Source organism: Stigmatopora argus, chromosome 3 (assembly GCF_051989625.1).
Source record: "Stigmatopora argus isolate UIUO_Sarg chromosome 3, RoL_Sarg_1.0, whole genome shotgun sequence".
In the NCBI taxonomy this organism is placed as follows: domain Eukaryota; kingdom Metazoa; phylum Chordata; class Actinopteri; order Syngnathiformes; family Syngnathidae; genus Stigmatopora; species Stigmatopora argus.
In genome coordinates this window covers 9,324,074-9,350,937 of record NC_135389.1, presented here as the reverse complement: position 1 = coordinate 9,350,937, position 26,864 = coordinate 9,324,074, and the positions used below count along the sequence as shown (strand labels likewise).

At 41.5% G+C, this 26,864-nt stretch overlaps 2 protein-coding genes across 3 annotated transcripts; both read right to left on the bottom strand.

Annotated features, from left to right (window-relative positions):
- Positions 1 to 328: 328 nt before the first annotated feature.
- Positions 329 to 17,698, bottom strand: glg1a (golgi glycoprotein 1a). Its single transcript, XM_077595760.1, has 25 exons — positions 17,207 to 17,698; positions 14,845 to 14,874; positions 14,186 to 14,272; positions 13,195 to 13,410; positions 12,811 to 13,014; positions 12,664 to 12,735; positions 11,509 to 11,695; positions 11,220 to 11,428; positions 10,407 to 10,528; positions 9,844 to 9,945; positions 9,614 to 9,767; positions 7,674 to 7,898; positions 6,639 to 6,701; positions 6,451 to 6,564; positions 6,116 to 6,204; positions 5,814 to 5,931; positions 5,548 to 5,640; positions 5,323 to 5,460; positions 5,125 to 5,248; positions 4,755 to 4,897; positions 4,267 to 4,368; positions 4,087 to 4,194; positions 2,596 to 2,716; positions 2,356 to 2,462; positions 329 to 2,064 (listed from the first exon to the last, which is right to left on the bottom strand). Exons 1-25 carry the CDS (start codon positions 17,537 to 17,539, stop codon positions 1,897 to 1,899), a joined length of 3,429 nt encoding a protein of 1,142 aa, XP_077451886.1. The 5' UTR covers positions 17,540 to 17,698; the 3' UTR covers positions 329 to 1,896.
- A 97-nt stretch (positions 17,699 to 17,795) lies between these two features.
- On the bottom strand, positions 17,796 to 26,695 carry rfwd3 (ring finger and WD repeat domain 3). 2 transcript variants are annotated; one of them, XM_077595761.1, is made up of 13 exons: positions 26,541 to 26,695; positions 24,928 to 25,166; positions 24,382 to 24,656; positions 24,268 to 24,320; positions 23,967 to 24,149; positions 22,598 to 22,689; positions 22,419 to 22,533; positions 22,120 to 22,345; positions 21,314 to 21,464; positions 21,070 to 21,246; positions 19,496 to 19,710; positions 18,939 to 19,153; positions 17,796 to 18,344 (listed from the first exon to the last, which is right to left on the bottom strand). In XM_077595761.1, exons 2-13 carry the CDS (start codon positions 25,161 to 25,163, stop codon positions 18,201 to 18,203), a joined length of 2,082 nt encoding a protein of 693 aa, XP_077451887.1. In that variant the 5' UTR covers positions 25,164 to 25,166; positions 26,541 to 26,695; the 3' UTR covers positions 17,796 to 18,200. The 2 variants fall into 2 exon arrangements, with proteins under 2 accessions (XP_077451887.1, XP_077451888.1); XM_077595762.1 differs by having other exon boundaries at positions 24,928 to 25,163; positions 26,541 to 26,682.
- Positions 26,696 to 26,864: the final 169 nt, after the last annotated feature.

The following is a 26,864-nucleotide window of genomic DNA, read 5'->3' as shown; positions in this document are numbered from 1 at the left end:
ATAAATACAATGTTGACAAAAATAATTTAATTACATAAACTTGTATCAACACAGAAATACACACTGGTTTGCCAAGTAAAACTATAGCTTTCCCCCCCAGAGTATTTCATTATTTAGGGGTCAATTTTTTTCTTCCAACTTCATAGGTTTTAATCACACCAAGTACCACTACAAGGGAAAATTGTTTGTTTTCTATTGCGTTTGACATGTTTTCCTAAGTTGACTAGTCTGAAAGAATTTTGATATTCAGGCAAACTATTATACTTACTACCAAGATGTGTACACAAAATAAGGCCTTTGAAAATCAAAAACAACAGATACCCTCAAGTAGAAACCTTGCAGAATTTATTATTAACAAACTGCTCATGTTCATATCTGTACAACAAAAAGAGCGCGAAAAAAAGTAGACAGAAGCAAAAAAAAACATCCTTTACAAAAGCATTTTCTTCAGCACAAAATAAAGCTCGTCTACTCGCCACAACAAGAACCAGAAATGAGAAATCGCATTCACGCAATCCCGCACGCACTCATCTGTTCGTGCCATTGGACGCTCATGTCACTAAACTGCACCATGAAAACTTTTTTTTGTGCAGTGACGTTACACTTTTAAAACAGCTCTCACAGTGACGTCATCTCTCTGGATTCGGTGAGGTCCAATCCCATTGGCGGGACTGCAAACCACAGAACCAAACAGCGTTCCCCCTCCCAACCAACCCCCAAGTTGTCATCTAAAGTGCCCACCGCAGAGCGCCCACGCACGTGTAGTTAACTCCCGTCCCAAACAAGAGAACAGGACATTTGTTGGAAGGCAATACAACGGAAACAAATAAATAAGGCTAGTGAGCTAACCGCCGACTGTTTAAACGTTAACGAGTGCAAAGATTCCAGCCCCTCCTTCACACCAAAAAAAAAACCCTAATAACCTTTGGAACACTTCTTGCTATGTGGTCAACACGCCGCACCACACAACTTCAACTTAACATTAATATACCCAAGCACACCAGTAAGTTTGATGAGTCAAAGTGCAACGTCACAAAAGTGACAGTGCACTTTTTTGGCATGGTGTGATGAAGTAACTTATCAGTGTTGCGCACTGATGCGTTTTTGGAAGGCGTCTATGTGTACCGTCGTTGCAAAGCGCCGATGTTTCTGGTTAGCGTGGCGAGATACTTTTTAGTGATGTTCCAAAAGCGCGACGGCGCAGAAAATTTAGGCTTCAGTACTTTTGTCCTTGTTTAGTCGCACCGCAAAACCAGGACATGTGAGCAGTAACATCGCAGACCACTGCCAAGCGACGAATTGACGCCTGATGGAAAGCGATGGCATGCAACGACATCAAGGACGGCACTGTGACAAAGTCACAATATGATGACGTCTTTATGACATATTTATGTCAATATGATCAAAATGGCGCCAACCACCGGCTGTATGGACCCTCATAAATGTTAGAGGCATGGGACAAAAAGGCATTGTGCGGGTGTGGTGCCTTTGAGAAAGGGAAAAAAAAGTTTGATAAAAGAAATAAGCAGAATAAGGGCTGGGGGGCTGTCTTGGCACCGGCCACCTGGCAGTCCCATGGCGATAATTCAAATATACCTCAACCACACGCACACATGAAAAGGATTGGAGTCATTGCGGCACGCCACAGATGAGCAGGTCACGTGACATTATTCTTTTTTTTTTTACATTTACATGTTCAGCTCCTTAAAGTCTTAACCTTAGAACCCCCGAGTGACCCGACCAGTTTAGGTTAAATAAAAATAAAGAACTGAAATGGGCATGGCCTCCTTGACAGCAGGTGGTGCAAGTAGAGTTCATGACGTCCACTTTGAGCATTCTGGGAGGGGTGGGGCGGATCCCCCTGTAGGAGTGTCCAAAGCCCGAGGTGGGCAGAGTCTACCTGTCTTTCAGCTCCTGGGTGACACGTTTGGTGAACCTCCCGCACAGCAAGCCCATCAGGAAGAGCAGCGCCACACCACCGCCCATCACAGTCAGGATGTAGTTCTTGGAGGGGGATGTCAGCACCTGGGCCGCTAAGTCTGAAAATCCCTCCGCTGGCGCCACCTTGAAAGAACACAGATGTGACTTGCTCATACGCAAAAACACAAAAGTCCAACACCCCCAGAGCCATATCACACAAATATGACTGTGCAAGTCACATCAGTCCGCAGTGCATTTAAAACTGTGCAGGGACGTCCAAAACAGAAGATATTTCAGTACCATGACATAATTAAACCACAATAAGGGCTATGCGAGGCGAAAACTGAGACATCACTAAACATTACAGAGAGGCTGTTCCTGTGACATCTTAATTTGACATCGCAGCACAGCAGCGATGCAAAATGGTAGACCTACCTTAGCGGCGAAGCCCCACATGTCGATACGGTCCTGAAGTCTTTTCTTACACTCAGGTTGCAGACGCACACGTTTGTCCTTCAGCGCCTCCATCAGACATGACATCTCTGGGCACAGGAAACAACGGACAACATTTGGGCTATGTACACACCTCGGAGGTCCTTTTAAAAACGAATATTTTGTCCTCTGTCAAGAAAAAAATATCCATCTCTGTACTACCGCTTATGTGTGTGTACTCACGGCGCCCCTTGCCGGGTGGTATAGCAGCACAGTGGTGTTTGATGTCGAGAGCGCAGGCCGTGTGGAGAACAGGGTCCACAAAGATGTCCGCTTTGCTCTCTTTCAGAATATTCAACACTTCCTGAAAGAAAGCATGAAAATAAAAAGAAATTAAACAAATCCTGTTTGTTTTTTGAACACAATTGAGTTCTGATTTGAATTGTGTTTCAATCCTTAGATATTGAAAATGAGCAATTTCTGTGGTAAAGTGCTTCAAAGTGCATAAACGAGCTTGTCGTTAGTGAGGTGACATCCTCGTTTAAGTTCAGGTTTTATGTGATCTCAGAATGGCGATGAATTCGCTACAGGGACTTGTGAAACCATTTCAATGCATACCAGCAGGATTATCCAAGATGGCGCCGTTCACGCGGGAGCCAGTGGAAGTAGCTCTGTACGCTCATGTTTTTCGTGATTTACAGCCCTTCTATCTTTTTTTTATTACATTTTTAATATTTCTTAATACATTCCTTTTGACTTTACTTTGTACTTTATACTTTTTACTTTAATGTTTTTACAACTTTCCTTGTTCTGTTAGCCTGGCTTCTTTCGGCTACTTCTTTTTTTGGAACCATTCAGCCATGCCTACGCTGTCACACACATGGGACTAGCCGCAGCGGAAGGAGAAAGACCTCGGTGCCGCCGGGGATTCGGAGCTGGACAAAAGTGCTGGGAGAAGAGGCAACGCTTCTGACCAACCATTCCATCGTGGGATAAGATGGAAGAGCTGTCAGCGCTTACCAGCAACGGAGTCGAGGAGTTCTGCCCTGCTGCTGTTTTCTTCAGCTCCAGACTACTGAGAAACTGTGCGGATAAGCTTGGAAGAGTGACTCTGCATATTCTCTACCTCGGTCACAGTCTGCAGAAGTTCCCCATCTTGTGGAAGACTTCCTGTGTGTGGTTCCAGTTTTTGTTTCCAGTTTCCAGTTTCCATTTACTTTGATTTGCTTTGTACTTTTTGCTTTTGCTTTGTTGTTGCGCGGCCTTTGCGACTGTACTGTCTAACTTATAACTATGCCTTTTCTTGCTACTGTCACAATGAAATTTCCCGAATACGGGATGAATAAAGTTATCTAATCCAATCCAATAACTGTGAATAATGAGGAAGGAATAAGGAATGTTTGCAATTAAGGTCACAAACCTTTAGTAGAAATGCCACTTCTGCCAAAGCATGAACCGACTATGTTTACATGATTTTATAATGAAGAAAATGTTTCATATACAGGAGAGTGGTACCTCAATTTTTTCTCAGAGTAAATATCGCAAATTACAATAGCAACACAAAGCCTCAGATACTATAAGGACAACTTTTGTTTTTTATATTTTGTTTGTCTAATATTTAGGCACACCCAACATTACCAATTTATCAAATCAAATGATCACACAAATATGAAAATGCAGCAGTCCTAGATTACAACAAATAACAACAAGGCAAGTGAATAAAGGCACCATTACCTTCTTGCAGGCTTCCTCTTGGATTTTGAGCAGGTTGATTTTTAGACATTCTTCTACCTGACCCGTTTGCTCAAGTGCCGCCGCCTCTTCGGCACATAGATGCCCAATCTAGATAAATGCAAATGTGGCTCATTGATAAGTCTGAATGTCATAAAAGGAAAAATGCAGCCGGGCATAAACCTCGGAAGTGCAGTGGAGCTGGAGCTGAGGATCCAATCGGTAGTCGAGCGCTGACTCCTGTAGGATGACCCGAATCTGATCTTCGCAATCTGATGAAAGACGCTGGCAAACAGACAAAAAAAGACATCACATCAACGATTTAAGAACTAGAACAAAAATGGTGCAAAAAAGCTAAAGTTAAGTAAAAGAAAATGTTGTAAGGAAAAATAAAGGAATTGAATTTGAACAAAAACTCAAATATTTGAAATTATTAATTATTTTTATTTTATTTGTAATTATTGAAAAAAATCAAAATATACAGGCTAAACTAAAAAAAAAAGGACATTTGTGAGGAAACAATATAAAAATGAAGACATTAAAAGAAAAGACAAAGAAAAAGAAAGCAAAAGAAGCAAATAAAAAAGGAAATACAGGTCCAAACAAAAATTAATCAAAGGAAGAAACAACAGCACCAGTCACCGCCATACCCACAGATTGTCTGGTCTCACCTGATCGGCGTACTTGAGCTTGAGGCAGGCGATGACGCGCCCCTCCAGCTCGCCGTCGGCGGTTGCTGAGTTCAAGACGCCCTGGCAGAACTTAGGAATGTCAGCTTTGCAAGCTTTCCTCAGGACTGGGTTCAGCCTATAGTCTGAAACAAACAAGAGCCAAAAGCATTAGCGGCCAAAAATTCCACATGATTTTTGACGAGCTTGTTTGGCTATTTTTTTGTTCAACTGAAATAGTTTCTTGTTTGGAAAATATCTAAAAAGGAACAGCGATTTACTGGACTTGTTAGCACTTTACTATTGCTTTTCCCAAAGGGTTTCTTGAAGCTCCACTTAAAGGTTGCTATGAAAAGGCGTGCTGCAGCCATACCCGTATTCTGCGCCATCTGTCGCTTGGTGATGAGCTGCTTGCACTTGGGGTCCATCATCTCGCTGTTCTTGTTCTGCTTCAGACACTGCAGGACGTTCTTCCCCTCAGATTCCGTGCAGAACCGCTGCGTGCGCATAAATACAATTTAGAAAACCTCCCCCTTGCATGACGTGGCTACTGCTATCGCATGCGACCTACCCTGATCATGTTCCTGCAGACTTTCATGAGCTGATAGTCCAGGTCCGGATCCTCCATCTCCACTTCCTGAAGTTTGAAGAGCTTCTGGCGACATCGTTGAGTCAGCTTTCGCTTGTTTTCCTTCAGACACTCGATAACCTTCGCACACATCCACGGGGACTCGTCATATGACACGTGCCAAGCTTATGTGCCAACTGGCACCAGCGTGTTGCCGTGTGCGCTCACTTGTGCGTTTCCAAAGGCCACCGTCTGACACATGCGGCCGATATCCTGCTCGCATGACTTGTAAAGTTCCGGCTCCAAACGGATGTCCTCCGACTGCAAATCAAACAGAATTTGTTACTTATGGCATTACACATTTTTTTCTGATGTGTATGCACGTCGCTGCTCTTTTCAGTCACTATAAAGTCAAGACGCAAAAAGAACACTTTTGACGCTCATCTATTTTATGACGAGTGCTTGGAAAGTGTCAAAGAAGGAAGGAGTCGCACCATTTCCACCTCTTCCACTCGCAACTGTTTGCGACATTTGACGGACACGCGCTGCTCCTTGGCTTCCTGCAGGGTGTCGTTCCTCACCGTGCTGCTCAAGCACATCACTACATCCACTCTAGCAAACACAAAAAGTAGCACTTTAGCTTCCATGTATTTCATTAAATTATCCGCTTGAAAGGGGTCTGGTCCAGACTGCATAAATAGCATGGATGTAAAATCCAACATGTAATATGTTCAGGAAATATCAATTTAAGCATGAATTAAATGATTAAATGAGCAGGAACACGCTTGGGCCTTACTTCTTCTTGATGTTTGGACAAAGTTTGAGGACATCCTCCTTGCAGGCTGTTTTGAATTTGTAGGAAAAGTGGAAATCTTTGACCTGGATCTGAGCATCCAAAAAAAAGAAAGAAGGTATCTGCAGTAAACTTTTACAATCTAAAAGATAATATATATATCATAAAAATATATACAAAAAATAATATAAAAATAGAATGATTGAATTTACCATTCGGGTAAAACTGAATGACCCAAATGTGAAGGTGCTGAATATTATGAATGCCTTTTGTGCGTGATGCAAATGACTATTTTTGCCCCATTAACACTCGTATGCCAACTTCACGTTTTCTCTCACCAGCTGAAAGTGTGTAACTCCCACCGAGCACTTGGTATTCATTTCTTTCTCGTGTTTGTTCTTCACCAAACACTCCATCAGGTCTCCTGAATCAATCTGATTGTCCGCCACCTCCTAGAAAGCAGACCAAATGGGTTATGTCAACAGCATGATCATATCATTAGCAGTTTACTAATCATGAGACTTACGTGACAGTGCGACTGAATTACAGGTTCACAGGCTCGCATAAGCAGTGCCTCAATCTGAATGTCCTGTTGACACAATGCCGCAGAGAATTAGCTAGTTCTTTGGTCCAAATCTTTAGCAAATGTGAGCAAAAAGAAAACTAGGTATGGGACGACTTTTGCGATTGACAGAAGAATTTTGATATTAACTCAATCCAATTGCGGGAAATACAGTATACAAAATTCTCCTACGGTGATTGGGAGTATTTTGTTCATCTTTCCAGCTTGAGAGATGAAGCAGTCACTGAATTATTAAAATTTATACCGAGTAATAAGGGAGGAAAGAATGAGTGAAGAATTATTGGGAGAAAAAACGAGAGCATTCTGAACGATCCACTTAAGTGCATGGTAACATCAATTGTCTCTTAGATAGTGGCTGCTCGGCTTATTTGATTGCGATCATGTTACAACAAAAGCTGTTGTAACTTTAACCCCGAGATACATCTCATAACGTATTTTAACTTCTTATTCACATAAAATTAGGAGTAAATACTCTGCCTCTAGCACATAACACTGCTCACTGCCATTATTTGAAACCGTCCAAAATTGCATACATAGTCAATAATAAATTAAACAAATTGAATCAATCGAAAATATTTAAACAATTCACTCAAGAATGCAAGGACTGTTTAAATACAATAATTATGGCCCACAACATAAAGTCTTCTTTGGGATCCAAAATATATATTTTTAAAAAATAGAAAAGAAGCACCTTCAGAGAATAACCACCCTGGATTGTCCATAATTTTCAGTTTTGCTTTTTAAAAATAGTCTACGTTCTCAAACCAAGCAGAGGTAAGAGATTTTAAATTAGTTTTCAAATTTTGGAACATTCTATGCCATTTCCAGTATATATGTCACACTTTGCAAACTTTTCCATGAAATTTGATCCATTCCACTTCAAATACTGCATGTCATGTTGGAGATGTTTCAAAAGCTTTAAAATGTGAGAAAAGCTTAAGATTGCATAAATGGACAGGGCTGCTTTGTCCCTCCTACCTCGGATTCGAGCTCAGTTATGTTTCCAACCGCTGAGCGGCAGTCTAGGACCAGGTCATCCAGGTGGTCCTGAAGACACTCCAGCTCCTGTCCTGCTTCAGTCTTCTCGCTGCACCACTTGCCCAAGTCAGTCATGCAGCGTCTCTGCAACTCAGGGTCCAGCTTCACGTCCAGCGCCCTCAGATGGAGGATCCTCTGCACCTCCACCTTGCAGTCCCGAGATAACTGCATCACATATAATCAATAATCATGATCACAACAAACAAGGAATATTTTGACACAGCATTTACCCTGATTAAGATCACGAAAGCTCAAAATTAGACAGTGATACTGTGAGATCCAAAGGCCTTGACTTAAGAGTTTGGCGGTAAGAGCTATTCAATGAATGACTTTTGGTCAAGTGCATTACGCTAATAAATCAGTTACCATTGGTTTCCTTGCAGTGGAAGGACAATAGAGAAATACCAAAGCTAAGTCTGAAAGAAAAATGCTCATTTGCCACCATTTTGTAGCAACAAGACCCTAAGCTATTGGCGGAGGATAAGGAATGGGCCTGCAAGCAAATAGCAAAATATGCAAATAACCGACAGCCATTGTACATACAGTAATCCCTTGAATATCGCGGTTAATGTAGACTAGGCCGCAATTATTGAAAAACTGCGAAGTAGGATCACCCCTATTATACCCTTTTTTCCTTCAGTGCGGAGTCCAAGTAGCAAGCGGAAGACAGGGGAGTGGCTTCCGCTTACAAGTTTCAGTGTGGATTTGTACATTTTTATTAACTTAAAATATATATATATATAATTAATAGAAAAGTAGTACAATTGCGATAAGTGAAGTAGCGATAATCGAGGGAAGACTGTAATTGTTTATTTATAATCACTGCCACTGATGGTGACAAGGGAAATCCAATCCATGTGAACTAACTGACATTATCCTTCTTTGCCATGGGTCCCAGTTCAAAATGGATAGGGTGTCTATAGCCATCAGTTGCAGAGATTGACTTAAATTGGGGCCCTCATAAGTCAAGGTATGAAAAGTGAAAGAGGAGCCTGCATTTTAAAACAGAAATAATTAGTGAGTGATTTGGTGTCTACAATGACATGAATTAAGATGATGTCCACACGAGCAAGCTATTTGAGAAAACAAGAAAACTTAATCTTTGTCCACATGAAAAGTAACATGGATCCCCAAAGCAAAGGTGACTCCAATGGAAGAACATTTTAGCCAATCAAAAGCCTGAAGAAAGTCCATGCGTTTGTGTGCTAACATTAGCTTCCTCCTTACACTGGACTATACTCCTGCATGAATGAGAATGTTTTTATTCATTTTAATACACTAATAAATAATTTTCTCTCATTCTTATGTTTCGCACATCTTTCATACAAAATTGGGACACTTTGATCATTTTTGACGGATTTGTTTGGTAATTTTTTTGGGGACCTTAAAACAAATTAAGAGAATTTACATATAAAGTATTGCTCTCCTTAAGAAAAATCCAAGTTAAGAAACAATTTCTGGAACCAATTAATTGCGGCAAAAGTGAAGTGTGACATGTTGTTGTGCGACTTATGACCTGTGTAGTACTGCAAGTAGTAACATGCTGGACTATATATTGTATGTTTTTTCAGTTTTTGCGAGTGTTTGTAATGTTAAATGGGCATTCATTAACGTATATAGTATACTGTGTTCATGTGGACATCATAATCATCGTAAAAATTGCCATCATCATCATTTTCGATTCGATGGTCATCAGTGGTGCAGAAAGTACTCACAGTGCTGATTTTTCCCTTAGTGAATCCATTTGGAGGCTACAAGAACACACTGTTGTCACTCATCGTGCATAAGACGCAAACTTGCGCATGACCCTCGTCAGGTCCAAATTGCTAGGTTATCTCCACTGCGTATCCCATAAGTTCCCCCCGACCCAAGTCACTCACCCTGCGACCCTGCTCCACCGATCGGTAGGCGTGGCGATACAGGCACGAGAAGATGGCACCTGGTGGCATCATCTCACTAGTCTCGTTCCATCCGTGCGTGTGGCAGAGGCGTGCTGCGTCACCCTGGCACTTTCGATACAGGATGGGATCCAACCTGGGCAGGAGGATTTAGATCTTAGAGGTGATGGTGGGTTTAATAGGTGTGTGTGTATGTGTGGAGCCAGTATTACTTCCAGTCTCGTGCAATGAAGTACTGTAACTCCAGGAGGCGATGCTCACAGAGCTCGACCATCTTTTCTGTGTACAGATGCTCCATCAGACACGATAGGATCCTGACGAACAACAAAACACATCAAGAAAGTTGTTGGCACCAATGCAGGCCAAGTGAACTTTTACACATTTGCCCGAGAAAAACCATGTAAGCAATGATCCTCGTTTTACCAAAAGGCTGTTTCAATTGAGGATTAACTCGAAAACAAACAAACAAAAAAAACACGTACACAAAAAATACATACCACAAAAATATATAAGCCCAAACCTCCCCAAACTAACAAAAGTACATGACATTTACAAACTAAAATACAAATGCACAGACAAAACATAAACCCAGAAAAATAATACTAACGCACATAAATGTAAAACCTGCGCAAAAAAGGATAACTAAATACAAAAGCAACGAAAACACAAATAAAATAAAAAAGAAACCACACACACAAACAAGCAAAAAAGGAGAAAGCAGGTGCCTTCTGTCATGTTTTTTCTGTGGGTTCTTTTTGCGACATTTTTTTCTTACATGGGGTCCCCACTGCGGATGTGCTTGCACGCCGTCTGGATCACTGACTCGCAAGCTTCGTTGAGAGCACGGTCGATACGGTAGTCGGCGCCAGGGTCGGCCTCTTGAATCAGCGTCTGCAGCTGAGCTCCCGCAGAAAACACGCAAAATTAGACTAGCGACTTCAGCCAGGGTATCCACATAAGCTGTTCAACAGATGCAACTGGACACATCAGCAGAATTCATGTGTGCTGCGTATGTGTGCCTGCGAGTATTTGTTTTCAATATTTGTATGTCTGTTTGAAATTTGATTTTTCGATCTGCTGATGTCTATTTTTGTTATTTTACACACCATTTTTACAGTTTAGACCAGGGGTGTCAAACCCAGTTTGGTTGGCGGGCAACATTCATGGTGACCAGATCTCATGTGGGCCGGACCATTTCAGATATTTAGATTTTTTTTTATATAAATGGATTAAAAGAACTGGATTAAAAGACCTGAATATTCAGTTTTTTATAGATCTAAAACAATGTTTATTTTAGCTTTTTTTAAATATATTTTTAGATTTTACCAAATGTTTTTTGAACTAAAACACTTTGAAATTGATTAAAAAATTACAATTATTGATTTAAAAGGGGGGAAATCAGGAAATGTAATATACATCTATACTCTTCATTTTAATTTGATCATAAAACAGAAAGTCGGCACTCATGATTTACTTTCCCGGGCCACACAAAATGATGCCGCGGGCCAGATTTGCCCCCCCCCCGGGCCGCCACTTTGACACATGTGGTTTAGACAGTTTAGAAACAATGTCGGTGCTGTGGACTGACCGCGCGCTGGCAGTTGAGGTCGATGGCGTCGCTACGGCCGACCTTCATGAGGCAATGCAGCGTGCGGCCTTTGCGGTGCAAACCAGAGCATTGAGCCTCGATCTCGCTGCGGCAGTGCAACACGATCTCGGGGCTCAGTGAGAAATCCTCCATCAGCATGCGCCGGTAGTCCATCATCTCACCCTGGCACTCCCCGCTCACCACCCGACCTACATGTACAAAGGAAAAATTTGCGGTGTATTGTAAGCGTATTTTACAACGGACAGCTAGCTGCACAGGTGGGGAGTACCTCGATGAATGGCAGACTCCAGGCAGAGTAGCAGGTAAGAGAGTCGTGCCTCTCGTGCTCGGGGAACACCGTTGTCAGCACTGCAGCGGTATTTCCGCAGGTCTGTCTTGCAAGCTTTGGCCAGCGAGTAGCTGACTTTGTAGTCCTGAGCAATCAACTTCTGCCTGGTGGTCAACGCCTCACGACACTGAACAGCGTAAAAAAAAGTAATCATGTAGGTACGTTCCAGACAAAAGTCCTACCAAAACACCATAAGTGTGACATTGATATTATACCTGCATAAAGTCACTTGATACCAGTACTGAAACTTTTTTTAAAAATCTAAAACATTGAACTATGACAGAAAAAATCATTTTAATTTGTTTTCATTTTTACTGATTCAAAACGATACTTTTCATTGGCTGCCGTCAAAGGTGCTTGGTCATTCAATCCATTTTGACTAAGAGAGGAGCCACCACATCGAGTTCGTTCTCTCTTTTTAAAATATTTTAAATAGATATACATAGCACAGTCAATGGCAAGCAATGAGTTAATCGTTTTTAAAGTACCTATGTATCTGGGTGCATTTGGATTTTTATTTAAAAAATACCATAAGTTTATTATTTATTTACTCAGTGTAACTAACGTTGGTTGGTCTACTTCACTACAATTAGTAGAATAAAAGCTTTAAAACAAGCATTGCACAAAAATAAAGAGGATTGCTCTGGCTACTGGATAGCTAGGCAAAATATTTTCATTTGATATATCACAAAAAGCATGTGTTTCTGTGTCTTTGTCCCATCGTCATTACACATGTTAGAAACAAACCTAAGTTAAAAACTAAAACGATAAATCACAGCTGATCTATTGGTGGTTTCAAGCAATTGCTATTGAATTTACCTAGGTTTGCGAGTGCAGGTGAGCCAGGCATTTCACCAGCCATCTTCAGGAAAAAAAAATTATATTGTATAAACTAACTTTAGCATTTTTTTTGTTTACAAATTTACAACTGAAACTATATGTAGTTGCTAAAATTATTTCTATTGAAATTGCTATTTTTACAAAGCACGAATTGCATTCCCCAATACTGAGAGCCATTTGATATTATGACCATTACAATAACAGTACAAAATATTCAAATGGTTTCATTTGTACGACAGTGCAAGTAGCGCTCACCTTTTCCGACATGGCTTCCTCAAACTTGTGGTTGAAAAGACACTTGTACACACGACCCTCGCCCGCCAGGGTCTGCACACAGATTTTTTTTTAAATTTGTAGTTGTGACTCCTAAGCATGGTTGGCGGTCGACTACGGTGAGCTCACATTCTCGCAGAAACGCTCGCGGTCGTCCCGGCAGGCAAAATAAAGGTATCGGTCTAGGTGGAAGTCGTCTGACGAGAGCTCGGCCACCCTCATGATGGACTTTTTGCACTCGTCCTTGATTGCGTGTGACCCCGGCCGCTCCTCCGCCTCGCGCACCAAGCCTTTCTCCAGGCAAGCAATCACCTCGCCCTGGGAATGGATGTCCTGTGCACAAAAAATACAAAATAAAACACCACGACAAGACAACCGTAATGTGAGAACCTAAAGTAGGAAAGTTCAATCATCTGAAGTAGATAAAATATCATTAGCACATGGCATGGAGAGTTTGGGCACTTTTTTTGTCATTTTCAAGACATAAGTGTTGCGTGTTGAAGGGGATGTCACCTTGTCTCCCGAGCTGATGCTGCCGCAGTGCAACGCGTTGATGTCGTCGTGGCATTTGTCCACGAAGCCGCAGATGAGGTGATAGTCGCTGAAGACGATGCTGGTCATCTTGGTGATGTACTGCTTGCACTGGTAGTCACTGAGGTTGCCACGATGATCGACCAAGCACGATACCAAGTACCCTTTGCCAAGCTCCTCCGCTGCACACTCTTTGATCTGCCACACAAGCACACACGCCCACTCGAGTCATCGGCCACTTCATCTGGAGCACGGTAGGCCAAAGGACGAATCACATTGGTGGCCTAAGCAATGACTTCCACCATTGATTGCATTCATTTAGCTGTTTTCCCTCTTCTGTTTTTACCTTCCTTTAATTTTAATAATTCTATATTTATGTGAGTAAAAAAGGTTGTTATTTATTATCAAATATTTTTTTAATATTAATTTAACATTAAATAATTTCAATCAATTGTAACTATAAAAAGAAAAAGGTTTAAATGATTGGTGTGCTTCACATAATTGACTGATTACAAATACAATGAGAATTATTGAGTTGACCATTTTTTTTAAAGTTCAAAAACAATTTCAGATACATTACATTAGTAAAATGTATCTAGAATGATATAAATAATCTACACATAAATATAAATTAATTTTATTTAAAAAAATACATATTTAACTTATTGAATGATTATGGATCTCATTTAATTTGTTGAAAAATGATGAAAAAGAGAGTAATTCTATCGCACTAAAATATTAAACAGATATTTAACCTGTTTTAAATGATCTCAAATTAACAACACAATGTTAAAAAATATTTTCCCAGGTATTATTTTTCCACTTTCTATTCATTTCTTAATAAGCGATTATTTAATTCCCTCTCGTGGTAAAAAAAAAAATGGGACAATGAATGATTATTAATAAAGATACATATAGGCTAAAGAAGAGTTCGGCCAATTGGAAAATATTTGACAATTTGGTGCAGACTGACCTCGGAGATGCTGGATCGGCACACTTCCACAGCAACGGACTCAAACTTGGGGTCAGTGGTCAGGTTAAGCTTGTAGTTCCACAGCAGCTAAGGGACATACATATTTTTTTATAATATTGATATTTCAAGGTCTAAACACCATATATGACCGTGTCTACCTATTTAACCTAAATAACAAGAAGAGCACCGAGAGGGAAACTTCCACATGTTTATGTTTCTACTTAATAGCACTCTTCTGATCATCATGACTATTTTCTAAAACAAATTTGTTGAGTGTACAGTGTGTCCCAATTAATTTTGTTGAAGACCTCATTGCTACCTACGATAAATAAGGGACGTCACAAATATTCACAAAATAGTGACAACACGCTATAAAAATTGCAGCAATGTCGTCATGGAGGTGTCCCATGCCACTTGAGATTTTTTTGCCCGCATGTTCTTTTTCAAGCCTCATAACTTGTTCGAAAGTGCCGAAGTGGAGCGTCACCCTCGTCTTTGAATGAACTCAGTATGGCCCTCCAAATTAGACCTGGAGTACGACGTGGCCCATGACAAAAAAAAATGAATTTGAAACCTCAGCTAGGGCCCAATTTCAGACTTTGGTTGAATAGCTGGACGGGTTGCAAGCTGGGAAGTCACAAATTGGGCAGAACACTTACATGGCTGCACTCTGGGGCGATCTCTGTATCCTGGAAGGAAGAAAAACACAAAGATGAATTAAAGGAGTTTCCAGAAGCCTCTTCAATTTACAGATCCAGGCTTTCAAAATGCTGTCGGCAGTTAAAGCTTGGCGGCAAAGGTGAAGGAATAATCCGCCAAATAGACCAATTATGTAAGAAAATATACTAGAGACTAAAACAAAGATGCCTTGCTATGTCAGCAGGGAGTTTATTTTGAGCATTACAAAAAAACTTGTTTGGGTGCAAAAGAAATGGTGATTGGGACATCCCAAAATTATCCTATCGTCACTGTTCACATTATACTTCAACAATCCACTTGTTGACACTGACATTTAAATGCTCAAAATATAATTCAAGGTCATATAAGTAAGTAGCTGCAACAGTGTGGGTGTATGTCGGTCATTGGGCTAAGTGAATTAAAGTTAAAATAAACATGCGTGTCATTGAGGGTGTAATTTTGTGTTGTCTATTTTTAAAGGCATGATTAAATCTTTTCAACAATGTGAGCAGTTTCAAAATTCTTCAACATGATCCTCATCCACCCACTGGAGTCCACGTACACCAAACCTCAACACACACAAACACACCCCTGTGTACGCGCAGACATACACAGCTTTTGGTTTGAACCATTATTAAATTGGGCGACTAAAAGGGTGGCAACTAAACACCATCCATGAAGCTCACTTTCCACATATGGAAAATGAAGAAATACTAATTCTATTTTTGTCATTCCTTTCAACACTTTGAGCAATATTATCAAAAAAATGTATGACATTGTTTGTCAAATTTGGCAAGACATCACAAAAGCTATCACTTGCACTTCTTTTTAGAGAGTTCAGTTGACAAACTGGTTGAAAGTAGTTAGCCTTACAATATAATATTGACACAATCTGATTTCTACATTCTGCTGTGATTTGTATAAATAAGAGCCGGTTCTCTGAAATGCTGTCTCTATTGATACTTGTCTTAATGGGAAATAGTCAGATACTGTCACAAAAAAAAACAGAAAGCAATATATAGTAGCTTTTCTTACGGATGCCTCTACTTACAAAATACTTAGGTTACAAAAAGTTTTGATGGGGAAACCTTTTGTTCCAAGATACGAAAAACAGTCCAAGTTCCCAAAATGTCAAACGAAATCAAAAATCTGCTAAAAAAGCTGCTAACCCGCGTCTTGCTTCATTGGCACCTAACTCGAGCAGCACAATATAGAACATAAAAAGATGTCATTATTGCCCCAGCTAAAAACTGACAGAAATTTACCAGATGGCCACTATAAATCAGAATATAATTACCACACCCAAAAAACTAGAAGTTTATACAATCCTTTTTTCATTAATTGATTCATTACGTAGACATCTTGTTGAAGTCAAGACGTCCACATCCTCAGTATGCTAGTGTCTTTAATCCTGCATAGGGCAAATAACTATATTTAAAAATGAATAAAATTAACCACAAAGACATGCAGGGTCATGTAGGCCTCAATATTAACATTTGGTGGGTCAAACACAACACAAAATGTAATAGTGTGGAAAAAGTGCAATTTTCTCCCAAACCTCCCAATCAAAATAGAACATCTTGCGCAGTCAATGGCAGCCAATGATTTAAAGGAGTGTGTTGACTATAAGCCTTCTGTTGTCCTCTGTGTTTATTTGAAATAAGACAATTTCTAACAAGTTTTTTTTAGTTCGGTACAACTACTTTTAATACCAATTTTCTGGCAGCTGTTGCAGTCGGGAAGTGATTCAAGAGCAATTTCTGCACTGTCCCATTGAAAACGTGCCGTTTTTAACATTAAAATTGAATCTCTTATCCCCACAAATCAGATTAATTAATTAATCCAAATTAGTGGATTATATTCGTTAGCTGCAGCCCCGTTTACAATGAAATTTCTGTCTGATTACAGATGTCCGAAATCTAATAATATGCCACTTTTGAAAATCAAAACCCATTTTTATATTTCATTTAAAAAAGGACCGATCTATGATTTTGTCTGATGAATTTTGCCTAACCGGACTTACTTGCCGTAGGCGTTTTCCACTTAAAGCGACATTCCGACCAACAAACTCGGCAAGAAAGAAAGCTTAAGTGACACGTCAAAATCATATGAAAACCATGTAATAACTCACCAAACGAAAACAACAAGATAATTTCGAGTGGTGCATTAAACAAAGTTTAATCCAAGCTTTGTTCTTCCGACAATATCGCCTTAAAATCAAAGTGATTAAAGAAGTTCACGAGTGTACGTGGGGTGAGTAAGTGGCTACCGAGGGAGCTAGGTTTAGCTGGCACACCCTGCTCCAAAACCCCGAAACCAGTAGCGCTTTTGCCGACTACTCACATCCTTTTTGTCCTGGAGACACTCAAGCACCGCCAGGTTGTTGTTCCACGTATCCCTGGGGCACAGGCGCTTCGTGTCGTCCCTACACACCGCTTCTTCGGACAACTTCCAGCCTGGACGCTTCCGAGGCGCCGAGGCCGCGCCGGCGGCCGGGTTTCTCTCACCAGCGCCCACGTTGGAGGCAGGTAGGATCCCACCGCCAGCCAGGTTTTGGACATTGGCCGGGACCTGCCAGGGTTTGGCCGGGACGTTGCCGTCCGTTCGACCCGGCCTGAAAAGCGGCGAGACGCACAAGAAAAGCAGGAGCTGAGGAACACGTATGCAGTCCGCCATCTTCGCTCGGCCAGTCAGCCCGCTGCTGCGTTCATGGACGTTCGGGATGTTGGGAATAACGGCAAGGAAGTTCCCTGGCAGTAAAACGGCTCAGGAATAATTCATGAGCGCGTCGGGTTCAGGCGGAGGTTCACCCAATCGCATTACACTGCGGAAATTGCCATTGTGCTTTCATCATATAATACAAAGCAGGACCACCCTCCCGACACCCCCTACACACACATACACCGACACACATTCCCTAACCCAGTATAAATCCGTTTTATAAACAGTTTATTTACTAAAACAAAAACCGTCATGACACATAAAAAACATGTTCATACTTTCACATTTCACATAGACATCTCAATTCGTAAAAAAATAGTAGGGGAAAACCTTTTTGGCGGAACATGAATGTAGTGATTTGTGTTCAAGTGGTTTATTTTACAAGCCACTCTGAAGCACTTCAGGCTAATGTTGCATTCAAGGCCGCTCCGATATCTGAGGCTTCTGCTCAGAAACACTGAAACCTTGAAAAGTAAAATATATAATATCCAAATGTGCAGTATCCTCTATTAAAAGTGAACATTACAAGCATTCCCATTAACAGAATGGACGGCTTGAACATGATGAACCAGTCTGGGACGGGCTCAATTTGGTTTTCAGTCCCATCTGTGCTTTTTCACTTCCACTTATAAAGCTTCAACATCTTCTCCGTCAGTGATGCCAGGAAATGCTCACCGTTGACCTTGAACGGCGTAATGTCCAGTACGGGGAGGTCGGCCGGAAGCTTTTGCAGTAGCGCTCCGCTAGAAGCCGCCCACACCTGTCAATATAAGTGTAGGTTTCATCAATATATTTCAATCCACAACAACATTTTAGAGCCCTTGTCCACTTTAAACTATATAAATCTCATTTTTCAAATTTAATTTGATAGAATTCCAAATGTTATAAATTCATACATAATTTCAGAGAATGATGGTCTCCAATGTATGTATTTTAAAGATTTAATTGAGCTTAAAGCCTTTTTTTCTTTTAAAAGGGTGCAAACTAGAACTCTGCACCTTGACATCTGAGCCTCTGTAATGGAACAAACACCATCACTTTTAATGTTGATATACCTTGCACGTTTACAGAAAGAAAAACATCTCAGTAAAAGTCCTAAAAAAATAAGAACTTAAAATACAAAATGCTTTGCATTTTTTTTCTAGGTGATACTAGTAAATCATGGTGTGAAAAGTACAGCGAAAAGGTTTTTTAAGGGCGATTTTATGGTGAGGCTTCAATGAACAAGAGCCTGTTATACTCAAGAGATTACAGTAGGTAATTTGTTAATAATAATCTAGAAATATGTTTGCAATGGCTGTGCAATTAAAGAAAATCAGCAATATGTAAAAAAAAAACATTTAAGACAAAGTACCATGGTGGATTGTGACGCCTCATCTCCAGCGCACACAAGCGCGCCGTCTCCGTGCGGACTGGCAAAGATGGCATTCTTAGTAAGAAGTGTGCAGGACGAGCCAGCGTTGAAGGTCTGCACGGGTGAGCACGAGCAGCCGAGCGGTTCACTCGCGTCCTGCTGAGGCACCCGAGTTAACGCCATCAGGACGCAGCGAACTGTAGGGTGGGTGCGGCCTGGGGAAAGCAGCCGGTGAACTCAAGTTTTAAATACCGAACCTTTCAGATTAAAAGAAACACAACCTAAAATACACTATTTTGCCATGTAGACAACGATTAGTAACCAGATACAGTGCTTTACCTTACAATCTTAATTTGTTTCATGACCGTGTTCATAACTCAAAATACTTAGGAATAGGAGTTTGGGTAGGGTCAAGAACTCAGCAAAAAGTCAACAAGTATGGAAAGCACAAAGTATTGATTCCCAGTGTCCTTGACAGGTGATTTGGGGATTTAAAAATGATAATGAACTATTTCTATACAGATAAAACTGTGCTTTACAACATCGCCAATCCTCACCGGCTCGGTACGTGACCAGGCAATGGCGGCTCTCTGTCTCCACCTGGATGCCGGTGCAGCTTCCGACCTCGAGAGGCAGGATGTGCGGTTTGTACGTGTTCTCCCCAAGCTGCTCCCAGAAATAGCCACCCTCCAGCGTGCCGGCAATCAGCCCGCCACACGGGAACGAGCTGGATGCCGTGCGAGGGATGTAGCATAGCGACGCCACAGGAGTCCTAAAACAAGTGAAAGGACAGTTGACAGTTTGATCATGTGCATCCCAGCAGAAAAATATACAGTGGGACCTCTACCCAAGAAATTAATTTGTTCCAGGAGTGGTTCCGTAACTTGAATTTTTTGTGAGTAGAGACGCATTTTATAAGGAAATGAAGTAACTTGGTCCAACTGTTACAAGTTCCCCAATACTACCCCGGAATCCCTTGAAAATGTATAAAAGTAGACCAATTTAGTATGAATGTTAGTGCAAAACACCCAAAAGATAAGACATTTTTTAAGCCATTAAAATTAATTGGGCATGGCGGCGCACTGAGTATGCTGTGTTTTCAGATCTTGACTCAGCTGGTCTTCCTTCAGGTCAGAGTCGCCGCAGCTTATAGCAAAGAAACGTACAGTGGTACCTCGTCATACGACCGCTCGTCATACAAAATGCTCGTCTTACGGGGGAAATTTCGATCGAATAATTCGCCCGTGATGCGGACAAAATTTCGTGATGCGACCAAGCAAGGTGGCCATGGCATTTTTTTTTGCATATCTTTCATGTATAACAATATCTACGAGCACGGAACGATTAATTCAGACGAGTTTCTCATAGGACCAGGAAACGCACAACGCGCGGGCAAAAAGAGGGCTTTCTGGGTAATGAAGTATACCCGTGCACACAACACCCATAGGCAATGGCAACCTTTCTCAGAATTAAACTTCATTACCCACAATCAATACGTGGGTAAGGTCAACTATTGTATTTCCTGTTATTCTTTCTAAGGAAAGAATCTCCCGCGATCGTTCTTTGAAGACTATTTCTCGTTGGCAAGTGGTCGTGCGTTATCCTATTGTGATGACATTTGTATGCGACATTATCGAAATATATTTTGAAGGGTAGACAAAAACAAACAACTCTTGATGCGTTCGTTTTGAAGACTTCGGCGGAGCGGCCAGGTGGTGTCAACCCGTAGAACTACGTAAGGTAAAAAAAGATTACAACAAATTTAGAATTTAGTTTTGTTTGAAGTTACATTAAATGTTGAGTGTCTGTATATAGTTATCCAAGTTAATTTAAATTTGTTTGTTCGTTCAACGAGTGCATTGTTGCCGTGGATAAAGCCCCCCGAAGTCCCGGAACGGATTAAGCTCGTATCTCGAGGTACCACTGTATATCAATGCGTATGTCGGTAGGGCTGTTACATATATGCATTTTCTTGATCTTTTGCAAGCTTCGGGACGCTTGAAAAGTAGCTCTCATAACCCGTTGTTGTAGTCATTTAGTGCGAGTATAAGTAACGTACCGTGTGACACAATGCCTCAGCAACACGATTCAATGTGCCCGCACGTGTATGACATTAAGAAGTGGTGGTCACCTGGACCGTAGTGGCTGCAGCTCTTGCACGTGGGTGCTGGTGTCTCTGAGGTCATAGAGCAGAATGGAGCCGTTGTTGAGACCAGCGTAAACATAGTTTGTGTTGTCCAAGCACCAGCAACAGCTCCAAACTGGTTTGCCAGCATTATACGTCTGAATCACTGAATTGCCCATGAGGCTGCAAACACACAGATCAAGAAAATTGATAAGATACAGGCACTAGAGGACGCCAAAGGGCAGGTTACCTTGTGAGTTTGAGGGTCTTGTCCAGGGATGCCGACAGCAGCATTCCTTCATTTTGCCGGCTGAAGCACAGCCCTCTCACCTGATCACTGTGGATGGGAACGTACTGACTGGACCTGATATGGGCCAGGTTCACCTTCTTTACGCCCCAGCCTGAGGCGCACAGAAACACATTCATAATTCACAAAGAGCAAGAGTAGAAGGAGAAGAGGCTGAAAGGGAATTTTAGTGGAAGAGGATGAAGAAATAAGAAAAGCAGAAAAAAATAATAAGGACAATAAGCACAGAGAAGCATATACATTTTTTTTTCTTTCCAGTTTTTGTCCAACTTTAGTCTTTTGAGTCTGTATCCATTTTGCTACCGCAACCAAAATGGCGCCGTTCAAGTGGCAGCCGGTGGCGGTACCTCCATCCACCCTGGCTCGTTTTGTGTTTTTGCTGCTTTTCTGTCTTAATGATTTGGTGATTCTTAATGATCCCATTTACTTTGATTTGCTTTGTACTTTGTGCTTTTGCTTTGTTGTTGTGCGGCCTTTGCGACTGTACTGTCTAACTTATAACTATGCCTTTTCTTGCTACTGTCACCATGAAATTCCACGACTACGGGATGAATAAAGTTATCCAATCCAATCCAATCATTTGCTGACAGCCGCTTTCAGAAAAATAAAAAGAATGGGAGGGCTAGGAGTATGGCGTGAGGTGAAGAAGTCCAGGGATAAGGTGGAGAATGAGAGAAGGGAGAAATCAGCATTGTCCAAGCGATATATACAGGGTGATGAAAATGAGGAACAGGGCAACGAAGTCTCACCGGGCAGGAGCGTTGGGCGAGGAGAAGGCTGCGAAGCCACCAAACAGTTGAGCGGTTCACAATGGGCTAAAACTCGACAGCCTCCAATATTGGACAGCAGTATTGCGTCGTGGAAGTTGTACGGCGCCACCAGGTTGGAACTTGGACAGGAAAGTTGCGTAGACAAAGATGAGGATGCGTTATGGGCAGAACTGCTGCCCGCTTGACTCATCTGAGCTCTGATTGCCTGCGGACAAAAAGGGAACCACTGTCAGTTGTCGATGGATGACTGCTTATACTCTGGAAACAGGGGTGGATACCTTCAGCTCCTGTTGCGCTTGACTGTACTTGTTCGTGATCACCTCAAGTTTGAGTTTGTACCGATTCGATTCCATCTCGGCCTTCCTCCTCATTGACTGCTCCGCCTCCAGAGACCTATGGACACATACATGAGCTGAGTAGATTGAAGAATAGGGAAGCAATGGGAATAGCTTTTCACCTTTTCAGGCTCTCTTCTTCACTATTGTCAATGACTCTCAGCTTGGGGGCGTATAGTAGCAAGATGTCGGAGCGCTTTGCCTTCTTGTTGCACTGCAAGAGACAAAGAAGATGAAGCGAGGTCACCACAAGGCGGATTTCACACTGATGACAGGTCGCCTCATGATGGACGTCACATTGACGGCATGTTACCAACAGGTGGACATCACTAGGTGGACACACCATTTCAGACCAAAAAAAACTACCTATGTTTAAGTAGGTTTTTGTAGATACAGGTTCATTCGTTGATTAATGTTTTTACAAGGGGGGGGGGGGTCGGCAATGAATTGCAGTTTAAAATCAGCAAAACACGTTTGATGTTGAAATGTGCTATGGAGACATTTTCAGGGACAGTGGTCCATTCGTTCATTCATTTTTTCCAAAGGGGGGGTGGGGGGCGGGGTATTGTAGTCTAAAATCAGTGGGGGTTATTGTATTTATTTAGGTAAAATTTGTGTCCCATAAAATGTTAGGATTGATATAATTTAAGTAAAATATTTTTCTCATGAAAGAAATTGTTTTGTGCATTGAATTGTGGATTAATAATCGTGATATGCATTATATAGTAAGTTTTTGTATTAGGAGAACCATATCTTTGGGATCCCCATTTGTATAAATTGGCACCATAATGGCAATGAAGCTGATTAATTTCCAATTTCTTCCCAAGACCTGTCACCATATTTAACTTGAGTTCTGCACCTAGGACCTAATCAAGACTTATTGCACGCCACTTTAGTCACTTTGTACAACTTGCCCATGTTGACTACTACTTATACTACTTATTTATTATGTAGACCACTTATTTATCGATTACTTATATATTGATTATTTATTTATCATTACAATATTTTGATTATTTATTTATCATTACAATATATTGATTATTTATTTATCATTACAATACATTGATTATTTATTTATCATTAATATATATTGATTATCTATGTGTTTGTTTGTTTGTTGCTGAGTCCATAGACTCAGCGAGTGGTGCGCTCTCAACAACTTGGCACTGAATGTCTCCAAAACCATGGAACTGGATTTCAGACAGAACAAGGCCGCTCCGGTGAACTCACTTGGACTACTTATTTAATTTACTATTACTTATTTATTCATCTGTTTGTTTGTTGTTATTTCACTTCATGGTGAAAGTTTAAAATCTCATTAAACTTGTATAATGACAATACAAGTATTCAATTCAATTTTACAGATTCTGACAGGGACACCACTTAAACAGGGCAAAGATTGAAAAAAAAAAGAGAAAAAGCCACAAAGAGATCTATAAAATATCACACTTTCAAAGTAGCATTCATGACGAGACAGAGTTTACTGACCTGCGGACATTTAGCAGCAGACCGCTGAGAGGCCAGCCACTTCTGGATGCAGAGGAGTCCGAAAAGATGTCCACAGCGCAGGGCAGCGATCCGATGGTTGCCCGCTGACGTCCAAGCCTCTAGGCAAATGCTACATGTGTCACCCTCGCCATCTTCGCTTTGAGGAGCTGGTGTGGGGAGTGGCTGAAAGCACAAACTGCAATAGTGAATACTGGGAAAAAAAATCAGATCCAGATTTGCTTAGAATGCTGTAGCCCACTGCCTTAATTTAAGACAGGTAGGGAAAAAATGTTTATGTTACTTGCATGCCAGGATGTCCATTTTCTAGGTTTTCTTCTTTTTGAACATCTGCAGCTAAAAGCAGAATTTAATTCAATAGGTTGACACAATAGTACAATCAAAATGTCCCACTTACGAGGGGGGGCAAGACCATCTTGCTGGGCTTGTGGGTATTCATCAGGGTTTTCGCGGTGGGAGTGATGTGGTGAGTTGGTTTGGACATTGTGGATTGTGCCGGGCTCCACCACACCTCGCTCTTCCTCTTCCGAATCGCTGGCCTCTGATCCGCTGGAAGGCAGGTCGGGCCCAACAGAGGCATTGGCGATGGCAGCTGGAACCCGCAGCAGGAAATCGGTAGAGGCTCTGGAGTTTGTGGCATCCTGGCTTGAGTAATGCACCCTGAAGCCCTGTCTAAAAGAAAAAGATAAGGAAAACCATTTTAGACAAATAGATATTTTTTGGAACCTACTGTGTGAAGGGTTTAGTTTTTTTTTTAAAGACCGTCCGACAAATTAGAGAATTTACATACTAAGTCCTGCTCTACTTACAAAAAAACCAAGTTAGGAAACAAGTTCTAGAACCAATTAATTTTGTAGGTAGAGGTAGGGCTGAAGATGCTGAAAACTTATAAGGCTTTAGAAGAAGGCTGATAAACACTGAAGAAAATAAAGCTTCAATTCACCTGACGCGTCTGCGCATGGCCAATGACTGTGTGGCAGCCTCTGCCCGGCCCTCCCTCCTTTGACTGAAGGCCCAAGTGGTAGGAACTCTAGGCAGATATGACACCTGTGCTCCTCCCTCGCCGCGCCCATTTTCATCATCCTCATCAACTTCAGTGCTGCTGCCTGAGTCGGAGAGGATGATGGTGGGGTTGGCAGCAGAGACGGATGCGCTCTGGTCAACCTCCATGGCATCCATCTGCTGAAAGTATTATGTCAGCCGCATACCACATGGTCAAATACACATCAAGGCAGATAAAAATAGCATCAAATGAATCCTGGAAGAATGCGCAGTTCTGCACTGTGAAGAAAAAAAAACTATATTGGGAATGTCCCCGGTCACGTGACCGTAAACCAGGCTCGCTCACAAAATTTTCAGAGATTCAGGTGAAAAAGATAAGGGTTTTAAATGCATGCTTTTATTTTTGAATTTTAAGGCTGCAAACCGATGAGTGGTTAGCTCGTCGGCCTCACAGTGGGGGACCTGGGTTGAAGTCCAGGTCCGTCCAGCTGTGTAGAGTTTGCATGTTCTCCCTGGCCCTGTGTGGGTTTTTTTGTCCAGGTACTCCGGTTTCCTCCCACATTCCAAAGACATGCGTGGTAGGCTGATTTGACACTCTAAATTGCCCCTAGGTATGAGTATGAGCGTGAATGGTTGTACGTCTCCTTGTCCCTTGCGATTGGCTGGGCACCAATTCATGGTGTCCCCAACCTCTGGCCTGAAGTAGGCTGAGATAGGCTCCAGAACCCTACGATCCTAGTGAGGATAAAGCGGTTCAGAAAATGAGATGAGAAGGCTGCAAAGTAACTAGAAATTCCGGATTTCCAAAACAACTACAAATTTATATAAGACAGGCAAAAACCACGACAGCAGAAGTAAGCACCGTCTGAAGGCCAACTTTTTAGCTCCTGCAGAAAGCTGATGTTAGGATAGCATCAACACAAGACTGATTGTCTCTGCAGTACATTGTAATAATTTACATTTGAAAGCATTTTCTTTTTTTCTTTCTGTAATACTTTAACGAGGCATCGGCTCGGGATGCGATGATGGAAGATCATCAAAATCAGGCAACCCGGAGTCAGATTTTGGTGCAAAGACATTTAAAATATAGGGATAGGGTAATAATTATTGTCAGAACCCCTTTAAAACTAACGACTGGCAATGGGCCTGCAGTTAGACATGATCAATCTGCATTGGGCAGGGAAATGATGCCGTAATTTATATATGTAAAAAAAACACCGCATTACAAAGTCCATGCCTCAGAAACTCCACTTTTTCCCCACAGAAATAAGTGATTCCATATTTAAGTCACTACACAATGATATGACAGCTGCTTTCCTTTTTGTGGACTACAAGCCGCCAATTAAGAGCATTAACAACAATTGTTACGTTAAGAGCTAACAGTTGCTGACATTAAAGCGCCGTAAATTCGATTTATCAGTCGGTAGACCTACGTGCTAACAGGTAGCTGCTAACTACTGTTATGCTAGCAGGAGAGTCCTAGCTAGTCACTAGCCGCGAGGCAGGTGCTGCATTTTACCGGCGCCCCTCGGGCACCGTGGACCCAAAGCTTACCTTCCAGAATGCTCTGTAGCCAAGGACTGCTACGAATACATGACTCGATGGTTGATATGTAACTAAAGTCTTCAATCGAGATCTCGCGCCCTTCGTGACTCACTTCCTGACCCGCTTAACGTTACGTCACTGCCTGAGCTGAATTGGCTCGTTCATGAAAATTCGAAAAATCCATATATTATTTATTATATAAAAAGTTTTACTTACATTTATCTTTGCTATTCATGATTTATAATATTTTCTATTAAAAAATCATTCGTCATGGTCACATCCAATTCGTCAAAGCACTCGGTGACGTAATGGTTTTCCGCGTCATAACCCGTT

Coding starts and splice junctions, on each gene's coding strand:
- glg1a (XM_077595760.1), bottom strand. CDS start 17,539: ATGGCGGACTGCATACGTGTTCCTCAGCTCCTGCTTTTCTTGTGCGTC. Junction 2,463..2,595: donor ACCACCCGGCAAGGGGCGCC/GTGAGTACACAC, acceptor TCCTGTGCCCAG/AGATGTCATGTCTGATGGAG. Junction 2,065..2,355: donor TGTGGGGCTTCGCCGCTAAG/GTAGGTCTACCA, acceptor TGTTCTTTCAAG/GTGGCGCCAGCGGAGGGATT.
- rfwd3 (XM_077595761.1), bottom strand. CDS start 25,163: ATGGATGCCATGGAGGTTGACCAGAGCGCATCCGTCTCTGCTGCCAAC. Junction 21,465..22,119: donor TCGCCCAACGCTCCTGCCCG/GTGAGACTTCGT, acceptor TGTGCGCCTCAG/GCTGGGGCGTAAAGAAGGTG. Junction 18,345..18,938: donor AGGCGTCACAATCCACCATG/GTACTTTGTCTT, acceptor TTATATTGACAG/GTGTGGGCGGCTTCTAGCGG.